The sequence below is a fragment of the Sorghum bicolor genome, chromosome 7, assembly GCF_000003195.3.
Source record: "Sorghum bicolor cultivar BTx623 chromosome 7, Sorghum_bicolor_NCBIv3, whole genome shotgun sequence".
Taxonomy (NCBI): Eukaryota; Viridiplantae; Streptophyta; class Magnoliopsida; order Poales; family Poaceae; genus Sorghum; species Sorghum bicolor.
Genome location: NC_012876.2, coordinates 60,574,027 through 60,601,597, shown reverse-complemented (window position 1 = coordinate 60,601,597; position 27,571 = coordinate 60,574,027). Strand labels below are relative to the sequence as shown.

Here is a 27,571-nt window from a genome sequence, read left to right as displayed (position 1 = left end):
TTTACTGGGTAGCTAGATTGGGTAACAAAATCTGACCTCTACTTAATTATATATATAGGTGCCTGTTTGGATCTAGGGATAAAACTAATTCCAACAATTTTATTGGATTTCGATATTCTGTAAAATTTGTGAATTAAAATTCCTCTAAAATGTTAGGCGTTTGGATGAGATATAACATGATAGTGAGATTTTTGTCTATGTATGATTGAGTGGCTGTGTGTGTATAAATAGATGCGCGTATCTGACCTCCTTCTTGGGTCTCTCCAAGTCTCTCACTGCCTGCTACAGCTGCTTGATAGCTTGGACGCACCGACCACCTGCAGCACCATAACAACCCTGCTTGTCCTCTCTGCTAGCTCCGGCCTGACGCAAAGAATCAAGCGTACGTGATTGGCGATGATGTACGAGTACGATAGCATGGACGGGGCGAGGATCATAGCGTATTTCAAGGGCAAGAGCATCCTCATCACCGGCTCAACAGGCTTTCTTGGGAAGAGTACGTATATATGTTCTCTCCTGCAAATAAACTAGTATAGCTAGGATAGTGTGTAGCTTGGTTTGTGTTGTTCAGTTTATCTTGTGTTTTCATTTACATAATATGCATAGATCGTAAGTGTGGGCGCTTGTACATATATGCATGGATGCAGTTCTTGTGGAGAAGATACTCCGGGTGCAGCCTGATGCCAACAAGATCTACCTTCTTGTACGAGGGAAGGACGCGTCATCTGCAAAGCAACGCGTCCAACAAGAGGTCATTTACTTCACCATGCATGCTTGCACTTCTCTATATTATTGCTTTACAGGCGCCTGTCCGCGCAGTCCTCTCACTCCGGCCGGCCGGTCAGGCTGAAGCGGAAGGGAGTACGTGTTGTTACAATTCTGACACACAGCCATCACTTACAGGATTGGAAATAGATTAGCTAGCATTGCCGGCGTCATTTTCTTTTCAACGAACTCTGCCTTTAATTTCAATATAATTAAGAAGAGAGGTTTTATATGTTTATATATATTATACACAAATGGCAACGACCAAATAAATGTCGGTGAGCAACACGCAGAATTAATGGGAGAGAAAAAACACACAACTCACAAAAATAAAACTCCGCCAAAAGGAGGATCCAACGGCCGGCGAGCTCTTTTATGTAGGTCTAGATTTTCTTTGATCCTTCCAAGCAACATATATGGCATGAGTGCCTTTGAAGATCCACATGGTGTAGATAGCTAGGCCTGCTTTCTTTGGGCCGGCAGTACCAGTCGTTGTTGGGTGTTCTACCACCAATCTGTTATCTGTTAGGGCGTCAAATTAAAGTTTGCATATACCGTACCGTCGGTGGGTCAACCCCTTCAAAGTGCTCCCAAGAGAAAATTTGAATCTAGATGACTGCTTGCGCAAAAGGGCATGCCAAGCAAATGGTGGTAAACCGTTCTGATCTAGTGGCCCGTTCTGATCAAGAGTTTTTTTTATCTATATATTTAATGTTTTATGTATATATCCAAAGATTCGATGTGATGGAAAATCTTAATAAATTTTAGGAACTAAACAAGGCCTTGAGAAAGTAGCATATCTGTAATATAATCTCTGGTAGACGACAGATTTATCATCGACGAGAGAGAGGATTAGATAATTCATCAATCACATCATGTGTTATTTCTGAGTAAAGCTACATTTGAGCATTGGAGTACTTCAGTTTAGGTACAGATGTAAACAAGCCAAGTGATGTAGAGTAGTGACTGACAATAAATCCGCGGTGCGTGCATATGCATGCAGGTGATTGGCACCGAGCTGTTCGGCAAGCTGAGAGAGAAGCACGGGGAAGACGGGTTCCAGCAGTTCATGCAGGAGAAGATAGTTGCCTTGCCTGGGGACATCATCTACGACAACCTGGGACTGGATGCTCCTACGCTGGAGGCTCTGGCCAAGGACATAGACATCATTGTCAACATTGCGGCAACTACCAACTTCTACGAAAGGTTCTTATTAGTGTGTCTTCACAGTAGCTAGCTAGGTCAAATAATAAATTAATAACTGCATGCAACGTTAACATAAATTAATTTTTTATGTGAATTGATTATCTGGAATGAACCGTTGAAATGTTATATTATAGTTTCTGTTTTTTTTTTGTAAAACCAGTAAATGGCTTGATTAGCTACCGCTATAGCTAGCAAAATCTATGTTCTTAGCTGTTGGAGAAGACAACCGCTAGTCTCTTATTGTTTTTAGAAAGGACAGCAAAAGCTTTACGGTAGATGATGTCCCTAGGCAAGGCAACAATGATCTTCTGCAACCAACTGGGATAAAACCCCAAACTGAATGCAACCACTGAAACTGACTGCAACTACCGGACTACTGGAGCACCGCTGGTTCTTGCACGGGGGCAATATATGGCCGCACACGGTACTGAATAATGTCATCCTTAGCCCCTTTTAAAACTGATTTTTTTAATAACTTGTGTAGATATGATGTCTCGTTGGACGTGAACGTGATGGGGGTGAAGCACCTCTGCCACTTCGCTCAGCAGTGCGCCAATCTCAAGATGTTCATGCATGTCTCCACTGGTTAGTAGAACTCCCAATCAATAATGTTCTAAATCTCGGCCGGCTAAAGTATTTAATAGATGGCTTCTCAAACAGCTAAACAGCGGAGTTAAATAAAGCTATAGCAGGCTATAGCTGCTAGATTTTATATATATATATATATATATATATATATATATATATATATATATATATATATATATATATATATATATATATATATATAGAGAGAGAGAGAGAGAGAGAGAGAGAGAGAGAGAGCTGTAGTTTGATCCGTTTCAAATAGCTATAGTCAAGAGGCAGCTGTAAATGGAGATTTAAAACCTTGCTCATCCCAAATTATTCAAGACGAAGCAAGAAGAGAGCGATCGAGGTGAATTAACTTTGCATTGGTCTATATGTTTACAGCATATGTCTGCGGCGACAGGGACGGGCTCCACCTGGAGAAGCCCATCAACCATGGCGAGTCGCTGTGGGAGGGCAGGTACCTCGACGTCGACGCCGAGCTGCAGCTCGTCAGGGAAGCCAAGAAGGAGCTCATCATGGACGACACCAGCGGCGACGAGGCCGCCGGCAGGAAGACGGAGAGGAAGGCGATGAAGGAGCTGGGCATCCAGAGGGCTCGCCACTTTGGTTGGTCCAACACGTACGTCTTCACCAAGGCCATGGGGGAGATGGTGCTGGGGCAGCTCCGCGGCGACATGCCCGTGGTGGTCATGCGCCCCAGCATCATCACCAGCGTGCTGGCGGACCCGCTGCCGGGGTGGATGCAGGGCATGCGCACCATCGACACGCTCATCATCGGCTACGCCAAGCAGAACCTCTCCTGCTTCCTCGGCGACCTCAGCGTCGTCGTGGACGTCGTCCCGGGGGACATGGTGGCCAACGCGATGATGGCGGCCATGGTGGCGCACTCGGAGGAGAAGAGTAGTACTGCGGAGGCGGTGCCGGTGTACCACGTCACCTCGTCGCTGCGCAACCCAGTCACCTACTCCGTCCTGTACGAATCCGGCCGCCGGCACTTCTACCAGAACCCGCGCGTGGGGATGGACGGCAAGGTCATCCCCACCAAGGAGATGCGCTTCTTCCCCACCATCGCGCAGTTCCAGCTCTACATGCTGTTCACATTCAAGCTGCCACTAGAGGTCAGATAATAAGTGACGATACTGTATTAATTATACTCCCTCTAATAATTCAGAATAATTATATAATGTACGTACGTATACATGCTTTTTAAAGATTATATATTGACCAAATACTAGCAACTGACAAAACAATTATTAGACATATAGTATATTAATAGAGAAGAGGCAAGGTCTATGCCATAACAAAGAATTATAAGGTCAAAACAAGAATTATTAGACGCACATGAATAATTAAGGTGGATACGAGTGCAGCCAAACAAATCCTATCTAAATTTATCAATTAATATTTAATCATCTTGTTTTAAAATGTTACTAAGTTTTTTTGTAGAAATTGCTAGCTCTAGTCACACCTTATATATTATAGGCCATGCGTAGGCGTCCTACAAACCTACATTTAGAATCGGAGGGGTAAATAATTAAATGTCTTTACTATATTGTGGTTACTAATAATTGAGTCATCTAGCTGTCTGATTTTGTCTCAATCACTCAAGTGAGCTAATGTGCACTGTAGGTTCTGCATTTGGTGAATCTGCTGCTTTGTGGGCTTTTCTCGCGGCTCTACAACGATCTCAACCGCAAGTATAAGTTTGTGATGCATCTTGTTGACGTCTATGGCCCCTTTGCCTTCTTCAACGGATGGTGATTAATTACATTACCTCCATTATTATATTATATAAAAGGCTAACATTTCCAATATATAATTTTTATTGCCTGGTGATGAAGCTTTGATGACATGAACTTGGAGCGGTTGAGGTTGACAATGGCGATGAAGACCTCTGAAGATCACATGTTCAATTTTGACCCCAAGACAATCGACTGGGACGATTACTTCACTAGAATCCACATCCCTGGTGTTCTCAAGTATTTGTGCAAGTGAAGCCTCCTTTTTTTGAACTACTTTGCTTTCATATTGTAAAAAATAAAAGCTCTTAACAGTCTCGAATAAGGAGGCAGCTTATTATCTCATTATAAACTTGTAATCTTTGTCTGTGTGTCAATGATAAAAGAAGGATGATATGAAATAATGTCAGTCTTTGATGCTAATCAGCAAATTGAGAAACAAAGCTTAATCAAAAAAGTAACGTGGTCCAATTGAAAAAAAAAACAACCAAGAAGGAGCTATATATACAGTTTTTCATTAAGAAAAAAAAAGAAGCACACAAATTTAAGTCCAAGAGGATTGAAATATGAGTGGTTGCCTAGTTGGGTGCATGACCATTAACCACACCTACACCACCCAATCAAACCATGCACATATTCGAGTACTCTTGAACTCGAATTTGGGTACACTACTACAAAAATTATTTTAAAAGACCTAGATTTTTGTGCGGATATGGTTCTATCCCTAAAAATGGTTTATGAGTCAGTCTCTAAAATCGAATTTTAGAGTCAAGTGTATTTATAGAGGCGGTTCGGTTTGCTAGCCACGTCTAGAAAGATACACATTGATAGATCAGTTGATAATTTAGTCCGCCTCTAAAATATGCAGAGTGCAGTAAAATTAATAACTTTCTCAAATCAAGTCGGATAAAGTTAAACTTTAGTCGTTTTTGGCATGGCTCAGCACCAAAACCTGGCTCCATGCCATGCAGGTAAAACGGCTCCGTGCCATCTCTGATATGGCCTGGCGCCAAACATGCGCTAACTAGCATTTCATTTCGCTTCTGCTGAATTCAGAGACGAAGGGGATGTTCCGATATATATTTTACTCGGTGCAGTTCGGTTCGGGCTGCAGCCTGCAGGCTGCAGCTACATCCCTTGACTGAATGTGCAGCCTCGCTCTGAAGTTGGGAGTAAGCATTTAATTGCAGCGGCTTGCCCATTCTGAAGAAACTTAATTGGGCCAACTATCGGTCTCGTGGCCTCTTGGGCTCAAAGCCAGTCCAAAATGGAGACTGGGTTGGGTCCTTTACTTCTTGGGCCTTTACTGAGAAGCACATAACAAGTGTTACGAGAGAAATATAATGACTTGCTTAGTTGAATAGCTTGCAAGAAGAGAAATATTGTGACTTGCTTAGTTGGTCAACTTGCATGTTAAGAGAAATATAGTGACTTACTAACATAGACACTATAATTGCATGAGCTAGTGGATTTTTAATTGTGTGTGATAGTGGGTTGCTTAGTTGAACAACTTACATGTTAAAAGAAATATGTAGAAACTGTATCTTGTATCAACAATAAGTTTACGCTTTTTCTGTAATAATATAACAGGACGACGTCTCCTGCTGCAACCATAAACATGTGTGCATGGCCACTGGTAGCATAAAAACAGTTTGTGGATAATACACAAATGTTTCAAGGCGTTGCCAACTTAACACTACAAGAAACCATAAGGAGTTTCTAGTCTTGATGTAATAAGAAACCATTATTCTCGATGTTACTTTTTCTATATAGTGTCGAGACAAAAATTTAGCCAATTATTCATCATGTGTACACTAGATAAAAATCTGGCCAATCAAAGCACACGGTGAATGATTGGCTAGATTTTTATCTAGACACTAGATATAAAAGTTGCTTTAGAAATGATGATTTCCTATTACGATATCCTAACTACAGAAACTACTTATGGTTTCTGCTACGTGAATGCCCTAAGTTAGTTTTTTTATTTATCTCTCCTTATTAAATTGTTTACCACATCTACAAAATACTTACTTAACAGGATAATTAATATACATAGAAACTATAATGGTTTCTTTACCGGATGCCCTAATCTATACATATACCTATATACTCATATTAAGGAACCAAAATTTCTGGCGTAGTTTTTGGTCAAATCTATCCATCTTACTTCCCTCTATCATCGATTAAGGGTGTTGAAGGGGCTCCTGCTTCGGCACTATAACACCACTATGGCGGAGCCCCAAAATCATAGCTCTAGCAGTACTGGAAAACCAAATCAGTAACAACATGGATGAATACAAAATGGATTAGATTAATTTTTCGTCTGTGGGTGCTAGGGATCTAGGACGGAGGGGAGTGAATAAGTGAGGGAGAATAGACCATAGACGAGGACCGCATCTGAGGGAGCCGGATCCGTCGCTATCGCTGACCTCGTCCCGTGGCCCAACAGCCCTACCTCACCACACCTCGCCACTAGGGGGCCACCCACCACCGATAGCTGGATGTGCCATCACCAAGGGTAGCGCGACTATTTGGGGCCAGGAGAAGGGTGCAGAGGGTGCTGCAGCTTGGTTCCCCACCTTGCTAAAGGGATGCGCCGCCGCCTCCTACTCGTGAGCTGTGCGGCCGCTCTAGTCCACGCCGAGCTAAAGGGGCACGCCACCACTGCTGATAGATGTGGATGCCATGGGACTGCATGAGGTTCAGGGTGGGGGGAGGCGGGTGGGGCTATGATTTGGGCACCACACATTTATGTGTCTGCGGGCACAACCAGCCGCCTTTGGGCCGGCGGAAAGGCCGGTGCAGCCCAGCCCACGTTGGCTATGTGGGTCAAGTCTTGCACCTCGCTGAAATTAAATCTTTTATCAGTATAATACAGACACACAGAAAAACTATGAATTTTTCTATTGGTAGTAGAGAAACCGACCAAAAAAATGTTTACTCTATTGTTTTTACATTTTTTTTTTGTCAATTCTTGCGACCCGATAGAAAAAGTCAAATTTTCCTGTCTGTTGAAGGTAAACCAACAAAACAATTTTAGTTTCAAGTAGTGGGTAGCAGGAGAAAGTGGCACCCTGGACATTTAGTGTTAGGATATGTGTCCCTAGGATTTTCTATATTCCTTGTTAGGAAAGATTCCATGCAAGCACTAACATCGCTCGTTGAAGGACCACCGCTCTGCCGGCTCACGATGAAATCGTGCACTTCCTAGGGAAATACCAGTTTTCCTATGGTTTTGAATAGGACCAGGGAGATAGATAATTCCCTAGGATTGATAAAATGTAGTAGGGAACTACATAAACCGTAGGAGAACTGCAGTTTCCACTAGTGTTGAGTCATGATAAATACTCCCTTTGTATCCGAATTTGTTGACGTTTTGGGCTCTAGGCCCATTTTAACAAAGATTGACGTTCTACTCCCTCGGCAACCCGCCTGTTCAGCTCCTAGCTAGGCAATGCAAAGCCATGCGGCAACAAAAAAAGAGGCCACACCGGAACATGAACCTGGGACCTCATGACTCAACCCCCTCACAAAGATTGATGTTCTACTCCCTCAGCAACTCGCTAGCCACTTGAGCCTTTGATTGCTTCTTGGAAGAAATGCACCTGCAACCATATTTATTAGAGGTAGAGATGGAAAACTAATCTCTAATTAATTACTCTTTGGTAAGCACAATCATGTCCTAAACATCAACAAATTCGGGTATGGAGGGAGTAGCATCAGTGCATCACTAAAGGTCAAGCATAAGTGCAGATGGCAATGGGTAACAACCAACCAACAACAAAAGGAAACCAATAATGGGTTAACCCAGGAGAAGAAACCGTCAATTCTGCAATAAACACGAAAGGTTGTCGATAAAGAAGAGCAGCGACAGAGAGCTGCAAAGACGAAAAGGATAGCTAAAATAATCAATGCCTCAAGAAAATTAAAGGGGCAATAAGTAGGCGTCAACAAGCTATTGTGTTCCTAGTCCTGTCTTACACAGACATGTTTTTACTGTTTACTGTACTAATCCCTTATAAAGGCAAAAGCATCACGTCTGGCAGTTTTCGGGCAATTGAGGTCACCATTTTATTTCTCCCATTTGCTCAATGATTTGTGGAGCTCTGCTAAGAACCATGAATTTTGGTATGGTTAACTCAAGCTCTACGTAATCCCTGAAAGGCAAGATATATACATAAGAAGCATAAAAGTGAGAACTTTTAGTTTATGCTATTATATTACTAGACTATGTAATCATGAGGCCCCAACCTATTTGCTCCTTTTTAATGAATTTGTGATCTTTTTGGTATTTGCTGATTTATCGTGAGAGAAAAATAATGTTGGCTCACAAAAAAAGTACGGCTTATAAGACAAGCGGACATGCTCAATCCAATATATACCCAATAACCATCTTGTTCAACCATATATCACTCAATAATTTTATTCTTTCAACCTAAACCAATTCAACACACCAACTACTTGAGCCCACAGATTAATTTGCTAATGAAACCCAGAACTTGCATAAAAGGTATCAGGAGTTATTAAAAACCACTCGAGTCTCCTCCCACCAGAGCATTCTAGGCATCGGTGGCGCATCTGTGGAGCGACACACATCTCTGTATGTTTTTTTAAAAAAACCCTCTGACATTTAAAAAATCAACCTGCAGTCTATCCTATCCGATCTATGGCAGTTTTGCAGAGAGCCACCCACAGACCAACCCTAGCGCAATGCTCCATCCTCATCTCTTATCAGGTTTTCTCCCCTCTCTCTCTTCATCCCGACACTATCACCGCCGCCACCTCCTCACCGCGATGCTGCCCCGTGCACCTCCCCGCTCGCCGTCGTACTGTAATGCTCCCCCGCCTCCATCTCTGGAACGCAGACAGATGCACGAGCTCCAATGGTGTTCTACCTACGTACACAACAACCAGGAGGGGCGTCCGAAGCCGCGTGAAATTTGTTGCGGGAATTAGGTGAACTCATCACGTTCACATGAGCCCTAGCTCGACCATGTGCGTGATCTGGTGAGCTGAGCTCCTACGTCTTCGGATCTAGGTGAGGCGGCCTCGAATCCTGTCTCCCCATCGAGCCGTGAAAGAAGGCGCAGTGTGGTGCAGTGGTCCACGAGCCCTTGACCAAGCCCATGGGTTTGGACATCCGGGTACTTGAGAATGTACCTTCAAAACAAAAAGGAATTTCGAACATCTAGTTCAGGAGACATGACCACAAACATGTGGCTGAACATTCTTAAAAATATAAAAAATGGTAACAAAGTTAGAAAAACATGAAATTTGTACATATGTCATGTTATTATACATGGAGGTTGTGGAAAAAGTTTGAGAATGTTTCGTGCAAGTTGTCACATACATTGGTTACAAACGAAAGAATAGCCGAAGATGTAGAGAGCTGAGAATGAAGAGGTATGATTTGGAGTCGATTCAAATTTTGTGTTGGGGTATGACTTCAAAACATTTTGTATAGGAAACACACCACATTGATTCTGTCGTGTGAAGTTTTTGAACATTTTTGGACCCGCTTGCGAATTTTAATGTATTTGCAGCAATTATATGATTTTAATTGAGAAAAAATAAATTTGTGAAATAGTCGTATGAAATAATGGTGTAATATTCATATAAACATCAGATATGCATTGTTGAGTTAATTTGACAAAGAATGTTCCTAATACCTTAGAACAATTTAGTAAAATATGTTGCGGAAAATAAAAAGTGGAGGAATAACAAATTATTTGGCGTGTGCTAGTTAGGCAGCACTCGGCAAAGTGGGCATTTGTTGTGTGCCCCGTAGCCTAGCACACACGACAAAGTTGGAAAAAAAAGAAAAACAAAAAAAGAAGAAAGAGAAAAACATAAAAGGAAATAAAAAAGAAAAAAATTGAAAAAGGAAAAATATGAAAAATAAAAACAAGAAAGAGAAAAATAAAAAAAGGAAAACGATGAAAAATAAAAAGAAAAAAAAACGACATGGGTTTGCGGTGTGGCTGTTCGATCAGCGGCACACGACAAAGGTGACGGGTTTACCGTGTGCCGTGCATGTGGCACATGGCAAAGTCTACAAGTTTGTTGTGTGCCATGCATGTGACACTCGACAAACTTGTAAAATTTGTCGTGTGCCTCTAGCCAGACACACGGCAAAATATTTATTTTTTTTAGTTTTCTCTTTTATTTTGTCTACATACATGTTTTGCCGAGTGTTGATATAGGCACACGGCGAAGCTTCGCTGTGTTACACTTTTTCTGCCGAGGGTCAACATGGGCACACGACAAAGGTTGCCATGTGCTATGGCGTTTGCCCACGGCAATGTGCCTTAATGTCGTCAGTATGTTTGCTGTGTGCGGTTTGCCGTGGACGATACTCGGCAAATACTTTGCCATGTGCATCTGGGCATTTGCCGAGTGCTTCGGGCACACGGCAAAGTCATGGAATACGTAGTCAACTAAGATTAGGGACTCATTGATACAATTTATACTAAGGCCCTGTTTAGTTTCCCACCTAAAAATTTTTCATCCATCCCATCGAATCTTTGGACACATGCATGGAACATTAAATGTAGATAAAAAATAAACTAATTACACAGTTTAGTTGAGAATCGCGAGACGAATCTTTTAAGCCTAGTTACTCCATGATTAGCCTTAAGTGCTACAGTAACCCACATATGCTAATGACAGATTAATTATGCTTAATAAATTTGTCTTGCAGTTTTCTGATGAGCTATGTAATTTGTTTTTTTATTAGTTTCTAAAAACCTCTCCCGACATCCTTCCGACACATCCGATGTGACACTCAAAAAATTTTCGTTCTCAATCTAAACAGGCCCTAAAGAGTTGGCAAAAATTGAGAAACAATAAATTTGCCTTTTCCAGTCATCCTTGCCTATTTGCAGAAGGAAGCAAGCAGGAGATAATAATATGATGTATTAAAGTATGAATCACTCAATTTTACACTGGTTTCGATCAGCAGATGAAAAAAAAACGTGGCTGTAAAAATTGGCATGGTTTTGTGTCCAGTGGCTGAGAGGAACAAATAAAAGGTGAGATATAGCAGAGCTGTCTTTATTGAGTGCTGTGCTAGAAAAATAAAGAGAGAAAGCTAGCAAAGATGAGTTATTTTTATTAATTATAGAATTAGCACGAACTTCTAATGTTTCTCTCTTAAATTCCAGCAAGTGCAGGAGCATGGGTATAGCGAGACCAAACATTCGATGTGTCCAACAGCCTGTCACAACCCGTGGCTGAAGGCGTATTCGCAGGATAGTTTCTATTATTCGTTAAGCGTAATATGTAATAGTGTCGGTTTATTTCAGTATGACATGTGGGACCAAGATGTCAGGTCTTTAGGCATATAAGATGCCAGTTGCTGTAAGACTAAAACAGATGAGAATTGAATCAGAAAACGCAGTCACGTGCAGAGGTGTTCCTCTGTTCGTCCTCGTGCTCACTTCTCGATCCCATTGCGATGCTCACGTCCCGGTGATCACTGGCGGCCAGGGGCTTACAATGGTATCAGAAGCTTATCGATCCTCGGCCTCACAATCCCTACCCACCCTCCCGTAGCGATTTGGAGTTCATCGGAGCAGCAGGTCGGAGGCGGAACGAGTTCTCGCAGCAGCTTCGGCCGCCGCGAATTAATCTCGCTTCTGCGTCGATTTCTGGTTGTCTCACCTCCGATTCGTTACCCACCCACCCCACCCACCAAATCGAGGTCCGGATCTCTCTTCGCGCGCGTCGTCTTCCCCATCGGCGGCGGCGGCTTCATCACCATCCTCTATGGCGACGCGTCAACCTCCACCAGCGTCGTCGTCGGCGTCTCTTCATCGACTGGGGTCTGCATCGACACTAGGGTTCGGCGGCGTGAACCACTATGAGCTTATTCCTCTTCGCTCACTACTTTCCGTGATACTAGCGTCGATTTCGACCCAGGGTTGCGTAGCAATTGTCTGCGTGTAAAATTCCGTAAGTCAGCTTCGATTTACTAGTGGTGGCGTGTGGCGAGGAACGGTCTGTCGACCCAGGTTGCGGAGCAAGTCTCCGTGTGAAATCCCGAGGTCGCGCCTTCGTTCCAGGCGGCAGTGATTTGGGGCAGAACACTTGTGGGGAGGCTAGGCCAAACCAGCTGTTCGGTCCTTGTTGCATTTTGTGTTGTTGCTGCTCCAAATAGTCATCACGGCTCCCAGGCGACAGCCGGCTAATCCTGTTCCTTCTACTCAAACTCAGTTTGTGTTGACTCAGATGGCTGCTAACGCTGAGGCTGAGCGGCAGTTCCGTGAGGATATGCAGGAGAATTTTAATCTCATGTTTGCCAGGATGAATGATCTGGGTAAAATTCAACAGGAGATGAAATCAGATATGACCAACACCACCACTCGACTGACTAAGTGTCTGGATGATCAGAAGCTTGTGGCTCAGCAAGTGTTGGCTAATGGGGATGCTATTTCTCAATTGATTCAAAGAGAGCGGCCAACACCACCGCAGTCTGTCAACAACAGTTCTGGCCTCTCTAAGGAGGAGGATGTGGACTCATTCCAGAATGAGTTTGCTACTGGCAGTGGACCTTCTCATCGCAGACATAGAGGCTCTCATCGACATCACCGTCCTCACAATGATAGGAACTCCATGCCTCATCATGCTATTCCCAAGATGCAGTTTCCCTTCTTTGATGGCACTCAACCAAAAATTTGGCTAGACAAGTGCACCAGATACTTCAAGATTTACAACATGGAGAAGAAACTGTGGGTGGAAGCAGCCTCTATGCATCTTCAGGAGAATGCAGCTAAGTGGTGGCAAGTATATCAGCTTCAGCATCCTGATGTCAAGTGGAAGAAATTTGCTGAGGATATACAGTCCAAGTTTGGCAATGATGATCACAGATCTGCAATGAGTGAGCTCCTGGATTTGAGGCAAACCACTACTGTTGAAGATTATGCCTCTCAGTTTCAGTCCTTGCAGTATGATGTTACTATGCATGAGGGTCATGATGATCCTGTATTCTTTGCAACTCAGTTTGTCAAAGGTCTTCGAGAGGACATCAGAGCAGTGGTAGAGCCTCAAGTACCTACAACTGTGGATAGAGCTGTCATTATTGCTAAAATCCAACAGAAAGTTGTGGATCGCAGCAAGCTTAAGGGTCCAGCTAAGCCCATGGCTCCTAAACCTTTTGCTGCCAAACCTGAAGCTAAACAAGCCACTACATATACCAATCTTTGGAGAGACAAGCAACTCCGGGACTACAGAAAGGCCAACAACCTTTGCTATTCTTGTGGTGAGAAATATGAACCTGGTCATGCCGAGGTCTGCAGTAAAAGAGGTAACAAACAACTCAATGCTCTGGTTGTTAATGATCTTGATAGACCATTGAGTGATGATATCCTTAATGAATTTGCTGTGGATGAATTGTTGACTGAGAGTTTTGGTAACTTAGCTATCAATGCTATGGCTAGTACTACTGAACCTGATACTGTGAAATTAAAGGCAACTATCAGAAACAAAACCATGCTAATTCTGATAGATTCTGGTAGTACCAACTCTTTCATCAATTCCCAGTTTGTTGATCTTACTCGCCTACCTTCTGTTCCAATTGCTACTCACCAAGTTTCATTAGCTAATGATCAACAAATGCACACTAATAGAATGGTCAAAGATTTGGAGTGGTATTTGCAGGGCCATACATTTGTTACTGACATGATTGTGTTAGATAAGTTGCCCTATGATGCCATTCTGGGTATGGACTGGCTCAAAACAGTTAGTCCCATGTACTGTGACTGGGAGCACAAATCACTACAGTTTCCTCATCAGGGCCAGATCATTACAATTCAGACAGTTCCTTCCCCAACTTCAGCTGTTCAGGCAATTTATGCCAAACAAGTGTGCAAGTCTTTGCAAGCCAATGATATTTGGGCATGTGCTGTGATCAGGTCAGTGTCAGACCCTCCAGTGGGTGCAGTACCTCCTTCAACCAAAAATCAGGAAGCACTGCAGGATTTGTTGGTCCAATATGCTGACATTTTTCAAGATCCCAAACAACTGCCTCCTCAGAGGGTATATGATCATGCCATTCCATTATACCCTGATGCCATACCAATCAATGCTCGCCCTTATCACTATTCCCCACATCACAAATCTGAGATTGAGTCCCAGGTGCAGCAGCTGTTGACTGATGGCCTCATTACACACAGTCACAGTCCTTTTGCCTCACCAGTTCTCCTAGTCAAAAAAAAGATGGCAGCTGGAGGATGTGTGTGGATTACAGAAAGCTGAATGCTATGACTATTAAAAACATATTCCCTTTGCCAATTGTGGAGGAAATTTTGGATGAACTGTCTGGAGCTAGGCTGTTCACTAAGCTTGATATGAAATCTGGGTATCACCAAATTAGAATGTGTCCATCTGATGAGTACAAAACAGCCTTTAAAACACATCAAGGACATTATGAGTACAAGGTCATGCCTTTTGGCTTGACTAATGCACCAGCAACCTTCTAGTGTCTCATGAATTAACTTCTCCAACCCTTCTTGAGAAAATTTGTGTTAGTATTCCTAGATGACATTCTGATTTATAGTGCAAACATGGCTGATCATTTGGAGCACATTCAGCAAGTGTTTGGGGTCCTCAGGAAGAATCAGTTGTATCTGAAGGCTCTTAAGTGTTCATTTGCTCAGTCTAGCATTGAGTATTTGGGTCACATCATTTCTGATGCTGGAGTAGCTACTGACCCAGCCAAAACAAGGGACATGCTTGCTTGGCCTGTGCCCACTACAATGACTGAGCTCAGGGGATTCTTAGGACTCACAGGATATTACAGAAGATTTGTGAGAGGGTATGGGATCATTGCAAAACCATTAACCAACATCTTGAGGCTCAAAACCTTTCAGTGGAATGCTCAAGCTCAAGAATCCTTTGATAATCTGAAGGTTGCCATGACTACCACTCCTGTCCTGAGTTTACCCAATTTTCAACTACCATTTCAGGTGGAAACAGATGCATGTGCTGATGGTATTGGTGTTGTGCTCATGCAGTCAGGCCAACCAATTGCATATCTCAGTAAAGGTCTGGGGGAGAAACACAAAAACATGTTCATCTATGAAAAAGAATTCTTGGCTTTGATTTTGGCAGTGGAGAAATGGAGGCCCTACCTTCAGAGACAAGAGTTCCAGATCCTGACTGATCACAAGTCTCTTTCCTACCTCAATGAGCAAAACCTGCATAGTGACATGCAAAGGAAGGCAATGACCAGACTCATGGGACTTCAGTTCAAAATCATCTATAGAAAGGGGAAGGAGAATTTAGCAGCTGATGGTCGATCTATCTAGGATGCCTCATCTCCTGGCCCTTCATGCAGTTTCATTGCTCCAACCTCAATGGCTTCAAGAAGTGCTTAACTCTTATGCAACTGACACTCAGTCTCAAGAATTGTTGGCACAACTGGCCATTTCTAGTCCCAACAGTCAAGGTTTCTACCTGGATCAAGGCATTATCAAGAAGGGCACCCAAATCTGGGTAGGTAACAATTCAGCTCTCCAAACAAAGTTAATTGCTGCATTTCATTCTTCAGCACTTGGGGGTCATTCTGGAGTAGGGGCTACTTATCACAGAATGAGGAAGTTATTTTACTGGAAGGGTCTCAAGGCTGATGTGGACAACTTTGTTAAGCAATGTGAGATTTGCCAGAAGAGTAAGCACTCTACTACTCTTCCTGCTGGGTTGCTGCAACCATTACCAATTCCATCTAGAGTTTGGCAGGATATCTCCATGGATTTTATTGAAGGGCTTCCAAAGTCTGAAGGTTATACTGTCATCCTGGTGATCATTGACAGATTGACCAAGTATGGCCATTTTATTCCTCTCAAGCATCCTTATACAGCTACTATAGTGGCTCATGCTTTTTTAGACAACATTGTCAAATTATATGGCTTACCAAGGAGTATAGTTAGTGATAGGGATCAAATTTTTACAAGCCGGTTCTGGCAGCACCTGTTCACTAAGTACAAAATCACATTATCACTGTCCACAGCATATCATCCTCAGACTGATGGCCAAACTGAAAGGCTAAACCAATGTTTGGAGATGTATGTGCGCTGTGCAGTCCAGGATGCCCCCACTACTTGGAAAGCATGGTTGCCTTTGGCCCAAATTTGGTATAATTCTTCTCATCATTCTGCTCTGGGCTGTTCTCCTGCAAAAGCTCTGTATGGCATTGATCCTAATCTGGGTGGCTATCCATTAACCACCCCAGATACCCCAATAGAGGTTGCAGAAGTCATTACACATCGAGCTGAACATTTGGAACTGTTGAAACAGCGTCTGCTGCAAGCACAGAACAGAATGAAAGTGCAAGCGGACAAACATCGGCTGGACAAGGAATTCTCAGTGGGTGATCAAGTTCTTCTGAAGCTTCAACCTTACACCCAATCATCTGTTGCCAGTTGACCTTATCCGAAGTTGGCTTTCAAGTACTATGGTCCATATCGTATTCTGGAGAAGATTGGAGCGGTTGCGTACAAACTGGAACTTCCAAGTCACAGTGACATTCATCCAGTTTTCCACATATCCCAGTTGAAGCCATTCACTCCAAATTTCTCACCTGTTTACTCGACACTACCCACTGTGTCACTGATCTGCAGGCTACTGATGCTGAACCGGCGACAATCTTGCAGCGTCGTCTGGTGCGCAAGGGGAGTACTGCTGTCCCACAAGTTCAAGTCACATGGACTGGTTTACCAGACACGGTGGTGACATGGGAAGACTACAATGTTCTCAGGGACAGGTTTCCATCGGCGCCTGCCTGGGGACCAGCAGGATCTTCGGCGGGGGGAGATGTCACAACCCGTGGCTGAAGGCGTATTCGCAGGATACGTTTCTATTATTCGTTAAGCGTAATATGTAATGGTGTCGGTTTATTTCAGTATGACATGTGGGACCAAGATGTCAGGTCTTTAGGCATATAAGATGCTAGTTGCTGTAAGACTAAAACAGATGAGAATTGAATCAGAAAACGCAGTCGCGTGCAGAGGTGTTCCTCTGTTCGTCCTCGTGCTCACTTCTCGACCCCATTGCGATGCTCACGTCCCGGTGATCACCGGCGGCTAGGGGCTTACACAGCCCACCCTCACCCTATCTATAATCAGGTCAGTAGGCTCGTAGCTAGCTCCAAGAACACCGTACCGGGCCCGATCTCCCGCTGTCCAACTACCGAGTTCGTCGCTATTCGCCTGACATGATGCGGCGGCTTCTATCTTCTGCCTAAGTTTTAATTAGGCTAGCTTGCACCGAGATCATCCTCTGCCACGTTTCCATTTTGCCCCCACAAACAACACACATACCCCAGGAAACACTTCAGAAATGACTGTTTGTCTGTGCAGTGTGTGTATAAATAGATGCGCATATGCTACCTGCTGCTCCACCAGCACCATAGCACTTGTGTCCTCATTTCTCTCACCCTGATGAAGCAAGATTAGCACACACAGAAATAGTAGTATAGAGGTGGCTCAGGCTGCTGGGGAGAGAGACCAACCGTACGTACGTCATCGATGTACGAGAGCATGGACGCGGCGAGGATCGTAGCGTATTTCAAGGGCAAGAGAATCCTCATCACTGGCGCAACTGGCTTTCTTGGGAAGAGTATGCGCGCGCGCACACACACACACTTATATATAGATTTGTAGTATTGTTGATCAGTTTGTCTTGTATTTTATTATATAATAGTAATATATAAGTGGCTTATACATGCATACAGTTCTTGTGGAGAAGATACTCCGGGTGCAGCCTGATGTCAACAAGATCTACCTTCTTGTACGAGGGACGAACGAGTCATCTGCAAAGCAACGCGTCCAACAAGAGGTTGTTACTTCTCTCTCTTGCTTTTATAGTACAGTGCCTGTTAAGGCCCTGTCCCCACCCAAAAATTTTTTATCCATTCCATCGAATAGACGAATCTTTTAAGCCTAGTTACTTCATGATTAACCTTAAGTGCTACAGTAACCCACATATGCTAATGATAAATTAATTATGCTTAATAAATTTGTCTTGCAGTTTTCTGACGAGCTATGTAATTTGTTTTTTTATTAGTTTCTAAAAACTCCTCCCGACATCCTTCCGACACATCCGATGTAACATCCAAAAAATTTTCATCTACAATCTAAACAGGGCCTAACCGCAGCACGTACATGCAGTCCTCACACTGCTCACTCCGTCCGGGCAGAATCGGAGGCAGTGTTGCAATTTTTCAGCAACTGGATGGTCTGATCACTACTGGAAACCGAGAATTTGCCGTATGCCCGCATGTTTGCCGTGGGCAAAGAACGTGGCACATGGCACAAGCTCTTTTTACCGTGTGTCCAGCGCCAAACCCTCGGCAAAAACGAGACACACGGCAAAATGAGTGTTTTGCCGAGAGCTGCCCACGACGAAGAGAAGGCACTCGGCTTAACATTAGTTGCCGTTAACTACAGCCAGCGCCGCCAGCTGCCTCTACACACTTTGCCGAGTGTCAATGCAATAACACTCGGCAAAGAGCGCAGGGATTGAGGACCTGGAAACCGTTTTATCGAGAGCAGGAACCAAAATACACGGCAAAACTTCCATTTTTACCGAGATCAAGAGCCAAAACACACGGCAAAGTGTTAAAGTTTGCCGAGTGTCCAGCGTGAAACACACGGAAAGCTTCCATGTTTGTCGTGCGCTCCACTTTTAGCCCACGACAAACTATAATTGCCGAGTGCAGCTCATGTCTCATGGCAAACTTTGCCGTGTGCCACCCACAGCAAATTATCATAACGGCCGTTAGGCCATCGTCCGTTACTCTGTTCTTTGCCGAGTGTGGAATTTAATACACGGTAAAAATATGTGGATGTACCGCAGCACACGACAAAGAACGTGTTTGTCGTCAATTGCTTTGCCGTACGGTGGAAGCCAGTATCGCTCACGGCAACGATTATGCCGTGTGTATATGTTTCTTTGCTGAGTGCAAGTGGCACACGGCAAAATGCTGGAATCTAGTAGTGGATATGCGGGCGCCATACTACACTAGTTACTAGTACCTATCTTAGCTTTTTACTAGTACAACCCTACATGTTAATTGACAACTGCTAGCTCTCTCAAAAGACGCAATTCTAAAAAATATTGCTAACAAATTTGTTCATTTGTTAAAAAATGCTAATATCTATTATATACCAAATAAGTATCATTATATTTGTTATGCAATATATTTTCATAGTATACATAATTTGTTGGATCATAAATGTTGACACTATTCATTTCATATGAACCTAGTCAAATTTAAGATATTGGATTTAAGTATATCTTTTCAAGATAGAATTATATAGTAGTAGCACTGCGATTTCCTCCATCTTTTCCATAATTTTCATGTCCGCCTCTTGATCCCTGAATATATGATGAGGTATGTATATGATGCATGGTGAACGCCATGACTCTAAGAGTCTAATATAAGTTAGGACTTAGGATGCCTTGTGTAGAGATCCATTCTGCATAGTATCTTGCAAAAGCTAGACTTTATAACGCGTGGCCATATATATGTGGGTCTCGTCTTAATACTAGCTAGTTTGTGTTACGAACATTAAAAGTCGTCCTAAGACGACTGAAGACGTTTTTGGCACATATCAGTACATGCTGCCGTATCTCCATCATGTATTCATGATATCTCCCCTCATCAGTAATGGACACTACAGAGTACGCGGTCACTTCTCAATTCAAGCTAGTCTAACACCAAAATTTGATTGAATGAGGGGATAATTGGATTCATCCGTACTGGAGTTCATTTTCATGCTTGGCAACTTGCTCCAATACTTATATTCAGCAAAGGAATAATTATCAGCCAACAACTAACAACGGTCAAGCCTTGTTCGTTTGGGCTTATCAGCCGAATCTGCCTACTTTGTCTCACAACTAACAACTGCATCTCCAGCAATTAATACTACCCGAAACATGCCCCCTCTATTTTTCACTTTGCGTAACATAATTCCGTGCAATTCCGTGGTGCGTTCATGATGATGATGATGATATATTTATTTAAAATAATTCCGTGGTGCGTGCATGCATGCATGCAGGTGATTGGCACCGATCTGTTCGGCAAGCTGAGAGAGAAGCACGGCGACGTGTTCCAGCAGTTCATCCAGGACAAGATTGTTGCCTTGCCTGGGGACATCATCTGCGACAACCTGGGATTAGAAACTCCTAAGCTGGAGACTCTGGCCAAGGACATAGACATCATTGTCAACATTGCGGCAACCACCAACTTCTATGAAAGGTTATTATTATTAGTGCAATAATCTTTATTTGAGAAATAATTATTTGAAGGAAAACGGTAATGTTACTATGTATTTTTGATGAGTTGTGTAGATATGATGTCTCGTTGGATGTGAACGTGATGGGGGTGAAGCACCTTTGCCAGTTCGCCCAGCAGTGCTCCAACCTCAAGATGTTTATGCATGTCTCCACTGGTCAGTATCAGTACAACGACTCCTAATGCATGCAAGAACAGAGCGATGTCAATTGATCTCACTGATTAGACAATATTTGTCCAATACAAACGAAAATGTTACACCATTTTATAAAAAAAAGTTACAACTAAAAAAGACCCTGGTCTACCCGCACGTACGCTTTGCAGCTTATGTCTGCGGCGACAGGGACGGGCTCATCCTGGAGAATCCCATCCAACCCGGCGAGTCTCGGCGGGAGGGCAGGTACCTCGACGTCGACGCCGAGCTGCGGCTCGTCAGCGAAGCCAAGAAGGAGCTCATGGCGGACGCCAGCCGTCATGAGCTGAAGACGACGGAGACGAAGGCGATGAAGGAGCTGGGCCTCCAGAGGGCTCGCCACTTCGGGTGGTCCAACACGTACGTCTTCACCAAGGCCATGGGCGAGATGCTGCTGCTGGAGGAGCTGCAGCTCCGGGGGACGACGGACATGGCGCCCGTGGTGATCATGCGCCCTAGCATCATCACCAGCGTGCTGGCAGACCCGCTGCCCGGGTGGATGCAGGGCACCCGCACCATCGACACGCTCATCATCGGGTACGCCAAGCAGAACCTGTCGTGCTTCCTCGCCGACCTGGGACTCGTCATGGACGTCATCCCGGGGGACATGGTGGCCAACGCCATGATGGCGGCCATGGTGGCGCACTCGGAGGAGGCGGCGGCGGTACCACCGCCGGTGTACCACGTCACCTCGTCGCTGCGCAACCCGGTCACCTACTCCGTGCTGTACGAGTCCGGCCGCCGGCACTTCTACCCGAACCCGCGCGTGGGGAAGGACGGCAAGGTCATCCCCACCAGGGAGATGCGTTTTTTCCCCACCGTTGCGCAGTTCCACCTCTACATGATGCTCACCTTCAAGCTGCCTCTAGAGGTCAGATTAGTGATATATTATCATAAACCCCTCTAGCTAGCTAGTTCTGAATAATTTATTAATGTATGTACGCCTTTTTAAGAGGGGTTAATTTATCGTAATCCCTCTAGCTAGCTAGATTAATTTTAATTAATATCTAAATTTTAGAAATATATTTAAATATCCTCTTGTTGTTGTTGTCTCAATCACTAAAGTGAGCTGATGTGCACTGTAGATTCTGCACTTGGTGAATCTGCTGCTTTGTGGGCTCTTCTCGCGGCTTTACAACGACCTCAACCGCAAGTACAAGTTTGTGATGCATCTTGTTGATGTCTACGCACCCTTCGCCTTGTTCAAAGGATGGTAATTAATTGCAGTTCAGCTTATTGCTCTCCCTAGCTCCCAAAATAAATCAATAAAATGGCCTAAGTCAAACTACCTTAAGTTTAATCAACTTTCAGTAAAAAAAACATCTACCATATCAAATAAGTATATCATGAAAATATATTTCATTATATATTCGGTGATACTAATTTGCCGTCATAAATATTGATGTTATTTTCTACAAAGTTAGTTAAAACTAAAATAGTTCGACTTAGAACAACTCTGGAAGCTGATTTTATTTAGGATGGAAGGAGAAATTAGGCTAATGCGTGCAAATCAAACTAACTAGACCAGACATCTGTACTAATCTTGATGTACATGTAGAAAAAACCGTGCAGTACATCCCAACTTGATGCAGGCTAGACATAGTACCGGTTATAGCCCATTACTAATCCCTTTCCAAATTATTAGATATATATATTTTAGCTTTTCTAGAGACATTGTTCTTATTATATATTTTAGTCACAAGTGCATAATAAGAGATATGTGTATCTAGAAAATAAGAAAATCAAAACTTTTTTTATATATGATAGTATTATATATATTTTTTTTAAAAAGCTAACGTTCCCTATATATACTTTTTATTTGCCCGGTGCTGAAGCTTTGATGACATGAATTTGGAGCGGCTGAGGCTGACGATAACGATGAAGACCCCTGAAGATCACATGTTCAATTTCGACACCAAGATTATCGACTGGGATGATTACTTCACCAGAATCCACATCCCAGGTGTTCTCAAGTATTTGTGCAAGTGAAGCCTTCTTTGATTATTATAGCTACATCTCGCGCGCCTTCATCTCGTCCAAAATAAAACACTTGTACTGTCACACCGAAATGAAATAGCACAATCCGTTCGTTCGCTAGACAAACGCGTATCAGTGATTATGAAGGAAATAAATCATACTATAAGTCAACTATATATTGTAACTTGTATATTTGCATATTGGAGAAATTCCATATTACTCTTTACTAGAACTACATATACAGGTTCTCACTTCTCAGGTGCCGACGGTGGCCATGTCATCCTTTTAACTGTGTGTATCGTCCAATCTTCTACATGACGTGCAAATTTTTTTCCCACACTTCTTAGGCCTTGTTTAGTTCCCAAAATTTTTTAAGATTCCCCGTCACATCGAATCTTGCGACACATGCATGAAGCATTAAATATAGACGAAAACAAAAACTAATTATGCACTTTACCTGTAAATCACGAGACGAATCTTTTGATCATAGTTAGTCTATGATTGGATAATATTTATCACAAACAAACGAAAGTGCTACAGTGGCGAAATCCAAAATTTTTCCCAAACTAAACAAGGCCTTAGACAGTGGTCTCCACGCCGCTGTGGAGCTAATTGATGAGATGTACGGAGACTGTATGCAGCCTGTAAAAAGTCTATAGTTGAAAGTACTGATCGTTAATTTACTGTTGAATGCATGCGCAAGCTCGATGGCTGCCGCGTGTCTCTGCCCTGTTATCCTGGACATGCGTGTGGGCGCTATTGGGGTGTTCTCTGTTCTCTTCTCCTCTGTTGCGCGCGCTCTCAAGCAGCAGAACGGAGGGGCACGAACCTTGATCCTGCCCACTATAGGGGCTAAGGCCAAGGGGGTTAGTTTGGTCCCTTGCGTTTGCGTGAGAAACCTAAATAAAAAAGATAAAATGTTAAATGGAGAAAAGGAGGAGAAAACATCTGTTTTCAACGAATTCGTAGCAAGAGTGCTAATTTTTCAATGACGAGTGAATTGGATGTCAAATGTTCACGGGTGCGTAGATTGGGTGTCAGATATATTCAATTTTCTAGCTGCTCCCTAGGTCTCCTTGCCATTGCTACCGCCATGCCTAGATTGACACCCTCCTCGCTTAGATCCAACCGTGGTTCTAGTTTCCCAAGCCGACATGGGAGCGGTGGGTCTAACTGGCCGGCGTGACCCGTTTTTTCATTGGCGCTTGCTGGTGGAGTTTGCTGATCCATACTATCAACCATTCGTCACACTACCATAGCATCCACCAGATTAATGCAAGAGAAATCGACATACTAAATATTTTTTCTGGGGACGATACAAAACAACGTTCAGTACAGGTGACAAGAGATAAACAAATGGTGGATCTGATTAATAGTTCAAAATAACTAACCCTAAGAAGAAGCATGCCTAATGCAACATCCATATCTAGCTTGACGAAATTGTTTGTCGGTAGCTTGCTCCTATAGTCCTATTCTTCGTCAAGATCCATGTGACTCTCCACCGTCAGAGGATGAATCATTGATTCTGTTGCACAGTTCGTGGCAAACTACAAAGTAGAAAACAAAGCATGTTAATTTGCTAACAACGTAAATGGTAGTTAAAATTAAGATCCACGGAAAAAGCATGGCAAACTACGAAGTGACCTGAGCTCGTGTTTTCCTGCTGGAACACGGTTAGAGGCAGTCCAATTTTGACACCATGTAGTCCACCCAGATCCACTCAATAAAACCCATAATTTGTTTATGGGTGATCCAAAATCCTTTCAAATACTCCACACCCATCCACGTCACTAATGAGGAGCCAAGGCGTAATTTACGAGATGAATTTTTAAATAGTCTAAATTAATCTCAATATCTGTCCAAACTAAAAACACAGATTGCGACTAATTTACGAGACGAAATTTTAAGCCTAATTAGTCTATAATTAATAATAAATTAATCTATGATTGCTACAGTAAAAATATGCTAATGACAGATTACTTAGGCTTTATAAATTCGTCTTGCGGATTACTGATGATCTATAATTTAATTTTTTATTAGTACCTGAACACCTTATCATCCCATATGATATTCGATATGACACCTATTAAATTTATTTAGTCTCTACATCCAAACACCTCTAACCTAGTTGCAAAAGCGGTGGGTGAGCGTGATTGATGGTTGTGTGGTACCCTCTCTAATCATGGTTCTGTTTTTGTTGGTGCTTTTGATTAGCATGTAGCTTGTGCGGAGAGTTTTCCTAGCTAATAAGAAAAATTTCTGGCTCCGCCGCTGATAGATAGCTTGGTGACAGTGGCGGATCCATAATGGGGACAAAGGAGAGACTAAATAGTAAACATATAGGATTAAAACTAGAGATTAATAAGAATTTAAGGTTAATTAATACTAATTTAGTGGACAAATCAGGCTCATAGAGGGCTGGAGCCCACCCAGCCCCCCTTTCGATCCGCCCCTGCTTGGTGACAGCTACTTAGCTATGCCTAGATTGACATTCTTTTACCTTGTCTGTTTAATTTTCTTGGTGCATTGATCATTTCAGCAACCACTTTCTCCTTTGCTGCACGCTGCCCATCGTTATCAACAGTCTTCAGTATTTATTGTAGAATTAACAGTTTCTTCTATTGGCTGGGTTACCCGCTGGTTGCTGTTACCCATTGCCATCTGCACTTATGCTTGGACTTCAGTGATAAACTAAGTGAGACAGGACAAGGAACACAGGTAGCTTGGTGACTGCTAATTAGCTAGATATATATGCCTGGATTAACTTTTCTTGGACTTGGACCTTGCCTCTTTATTTTTTTTCTAGGCCAAAGACCTATGCTACTTAGCTAGATGCTTAGAGCATCTCCAAGAGTTTCCTAAATATTTCTCCTAAAACGTCTATATTCCCAACCTCCTAAAAAGATTTTAGGAGAAAAAAAGAAGTTCATCTCCAATAATTCCTAATATTTGACTTCCAAAAAATCAAATGTTGGTCCCACTTTGCTTTTTTTTCTGCACTCTTTTTTTCGCACGAAACCCTTCGTTGCCGCGCCTACCCATGACGCCGTCGCCTCCATCCATCATGCTGCCCTTTCCAAAAACCTTTCCAGGCATCGGTGATCTCCTCCCAGCGAGCCGTGGCCTTCTTCCAGCCGGCCGTGGACAAGGCCGGTAGCACCTCCCAAGTGGCAGCACTTCCCAAGCACAGGCCGCTAGCGACCAAGGAAAACCCATAGGTAACGGTAGCGGCGGCCGGCACGAATCCATGGCGGCGGCGGCGTAGCAAACCCATGGCAAAGCAGTAGACTGTAGATCAGACTACGTACCTCGATGATATGTTCTCGGCGGCTTCGTTCGTCGACCTAGACCGCGACCTCTATACAACGGATGGACGAGCGGTTGTACGTGAGAAGCAGAAGCCCTACAACAGAAGGCGCGGGAAGAAGGATTCCACACGTGAACGATGGATCCGTGCGACGCATCGTCCGCGCAAAGTTACGCGGAAGAGGCCGGAATTTGCCAAGTCCTAAAAGATTAGAAGTAGATATTAGAAGTTGTTGGAGAAGAGTTTTTGCCCATCTTTCTAAAAAACAAGTATTAGGAGGATGTTTAGGAAACTCTTGGAGATGCTCTTAGATTGAGATTCTAACTAGCCACCTCTCACTGCGACTACCTCTCTTCTCTCTTCACCTGACAAGATCCCTCTTTAGTTTTCTTGGTGCATTGATCATTTCAGCAAATCCTTTCGCCTTTGCTCTGCGTATTTCCCATATTTATCGACAATCTTCTGTGTTTATCGTAGAATTGACTGTTTCTTCTCTTGGGTTACCCTCCCTTTGTTTTGGTTGGCTGGTTTTGCTGTTAACCATTTACCATTGCCATCGTATCTGCACGTATGCTTCGACTTAAGTGATGCTCCTGCCATGACTTATGACTGAATAGGGAACCCGATGGGCCACTCCCCACCCAAACCCTAGGACCCTTGGCTCCTACACCACCATCGGCGGCGGCGGCAGCCCTGTCGCTGGCGCTTGCCCCCTCCCTGCCCCTCCCCTACAACCCTTCCTACATCTGACCCCCTCTCCTCTTCCTCACTCGCGCATGGCTCAGCCAACAATGCTTCTCGCGTCGTACTGCTCCGCCATCGTTCCCCATGCGGCGGCGATGGATGTCGCCATCTCCCACGACCTTTGCCTGAAATTACTTTTCATCGTGTATGAATTCAAACCGTTATTACTTATTGATTCCAAGAATTCAATTACTACAATTACAAATTTCAAAACTTACTATGATTGTTGTTTCAAAAGATTATTCCTACCCAAAAAAATTGGACGTGTCGCCCAAAAATAAGCTATAAAACAAGTACTCCCTTCATCCCGAATTATAAGTCATTCCAAAAATCTTGGAGAGTCAAAGCATCTCAAGTTTGACCAAATTTATATGATAAAATAATATTACTACAATCACAAATTTCAAAACTTACTATGATTGTTGTTTTATATCTACTTAATCTCACAAATCTTTATAAATTTTTAATAATTTTGGTTAAACTTGAGATGTTTTGACTCTCCAAGATTCTTGGAATGTCTTAGAGCAACTCCAGCAGTAGCCCCAAATACAGATCCCCTACTTTTCATTTGGATACTCCACCCATTTTTGTTGGCCCAGTTTTTTTTATACCAATCCACGGAGCCGGAAAAAATTATAGCTGGAGCGAATTACAATGAGAAAATGAACTAAAAGACACCATATTCACATACTAGAATCACACAAATTATGGCAAAAACACTACAATCACACATATTATGGCTAAAAGTAGATGAG

At 43.2% G+C, this 27,571-nt stretch overlaps 2 protein-coding genes across 3 annotated transcripts; both read left to right on the top strand.

Annotated features, from left to right (window-relative positions):
• Positions 256 to 4,705, top strand: LOC8057991 (fatty acyl-CoA reductase 1). Its single transcript, XM_002445647.2, has 7 exons — positions 256 to 496; positions 648 to 751; positions 1,769 to 1,971; positions 2,456 to 2,556; positions 2,944 to 3,680; positions 4,192 to 4,319; positions 4,404 to 4,705. Exons 1-7 carry the CDS (start codon positions 397 to 399, stop codon positions 4,555 to 4,557), a joined length of 1,527 nt encoding a protein of 508 aa, XP_002445692.1. The 5' UTR covers positions 256 to 396; the 3' UTR covers positions 4,558 to 4,705.
• Positions 11,581 to 23,021, top strand: LOC8057990 (fatty acyl-CoA reductase 1). 2 transcript variants are annotated; one of them, XM_021465445.1, is made up of 7 exons: positions 11,581 to 13,605; positions 18,031 to 18,134; positions 20,360 to 20,559; positions 20,652 to 20,752; positions 20,920 to 21,659; positions 21,874 to 22,001; positions 22,624 to 23,021. In XM_021465445.1, the coding sequence occupies exons 1-7, from the start codon at positions 12,531 to 12,533 to the stop codon at positions 22,775 to 22,777; spliced, it is 2,502 nt and encodes an 833-aa protein (XP_021321120.1). In that variant the 5' UTR covers positions 11,581 to 12,530; the 3' UTR covers positions 22,778 to 23,021. The 2 variants fall into 2 exon arrangements, with proteins under 2 accessions (XP_021321120.1, XP_021321121.1); XM_021465446.1 differs by lacking the exon at positions 11,581 to 13,605 and adding an exon at positions 17,685 to 17,915.

Bases quoted from the DNA above. Each gene is read 5' to 3' on its own strand.
- LOC8057991 (XM_002445647.2), top strand. From the start codon at position 397: ATGATGTACGAGTACGATAGCATGGACGGGGCGAGGATCATAGCGTAT. The intron at 497-647 runs GTACGTATATAT...GCATGGATGCAG, and splicing joins AACAGGCTTTCTTGGGAAGA to TTCTTGTGGAGAAGATACTC. The intron at 3,681-4,191 runs GTCAGATAATAA...TGTGCACTGTAG, and splicing joins CATTCAAGCTGCCACTAGAG to GTTCTGCATTTGGTGAATCT.
- LOC8057990 (XM_021465445.1), top strand. From the start codon at position 12,531: ATGGCTGCTAACGCTGAGGCTGAGCGGCAGTTCCGTGAGGATATGCAG. The intron at 20,753-20,919 runs GTCAGTATCAGT...TACGCTTTGCAG, and splicing joins GTTTATGCATGTCTCCACTG to CTTATGTCTGCGGCGACAGG. The intron at 22,002-22,623 runs GTAATTAATTGC...CCGGTGCTGAAG, and splicing joins TTCGCCTTGTTCAAAGGATG to CTTTGATGACATGAATTTGG.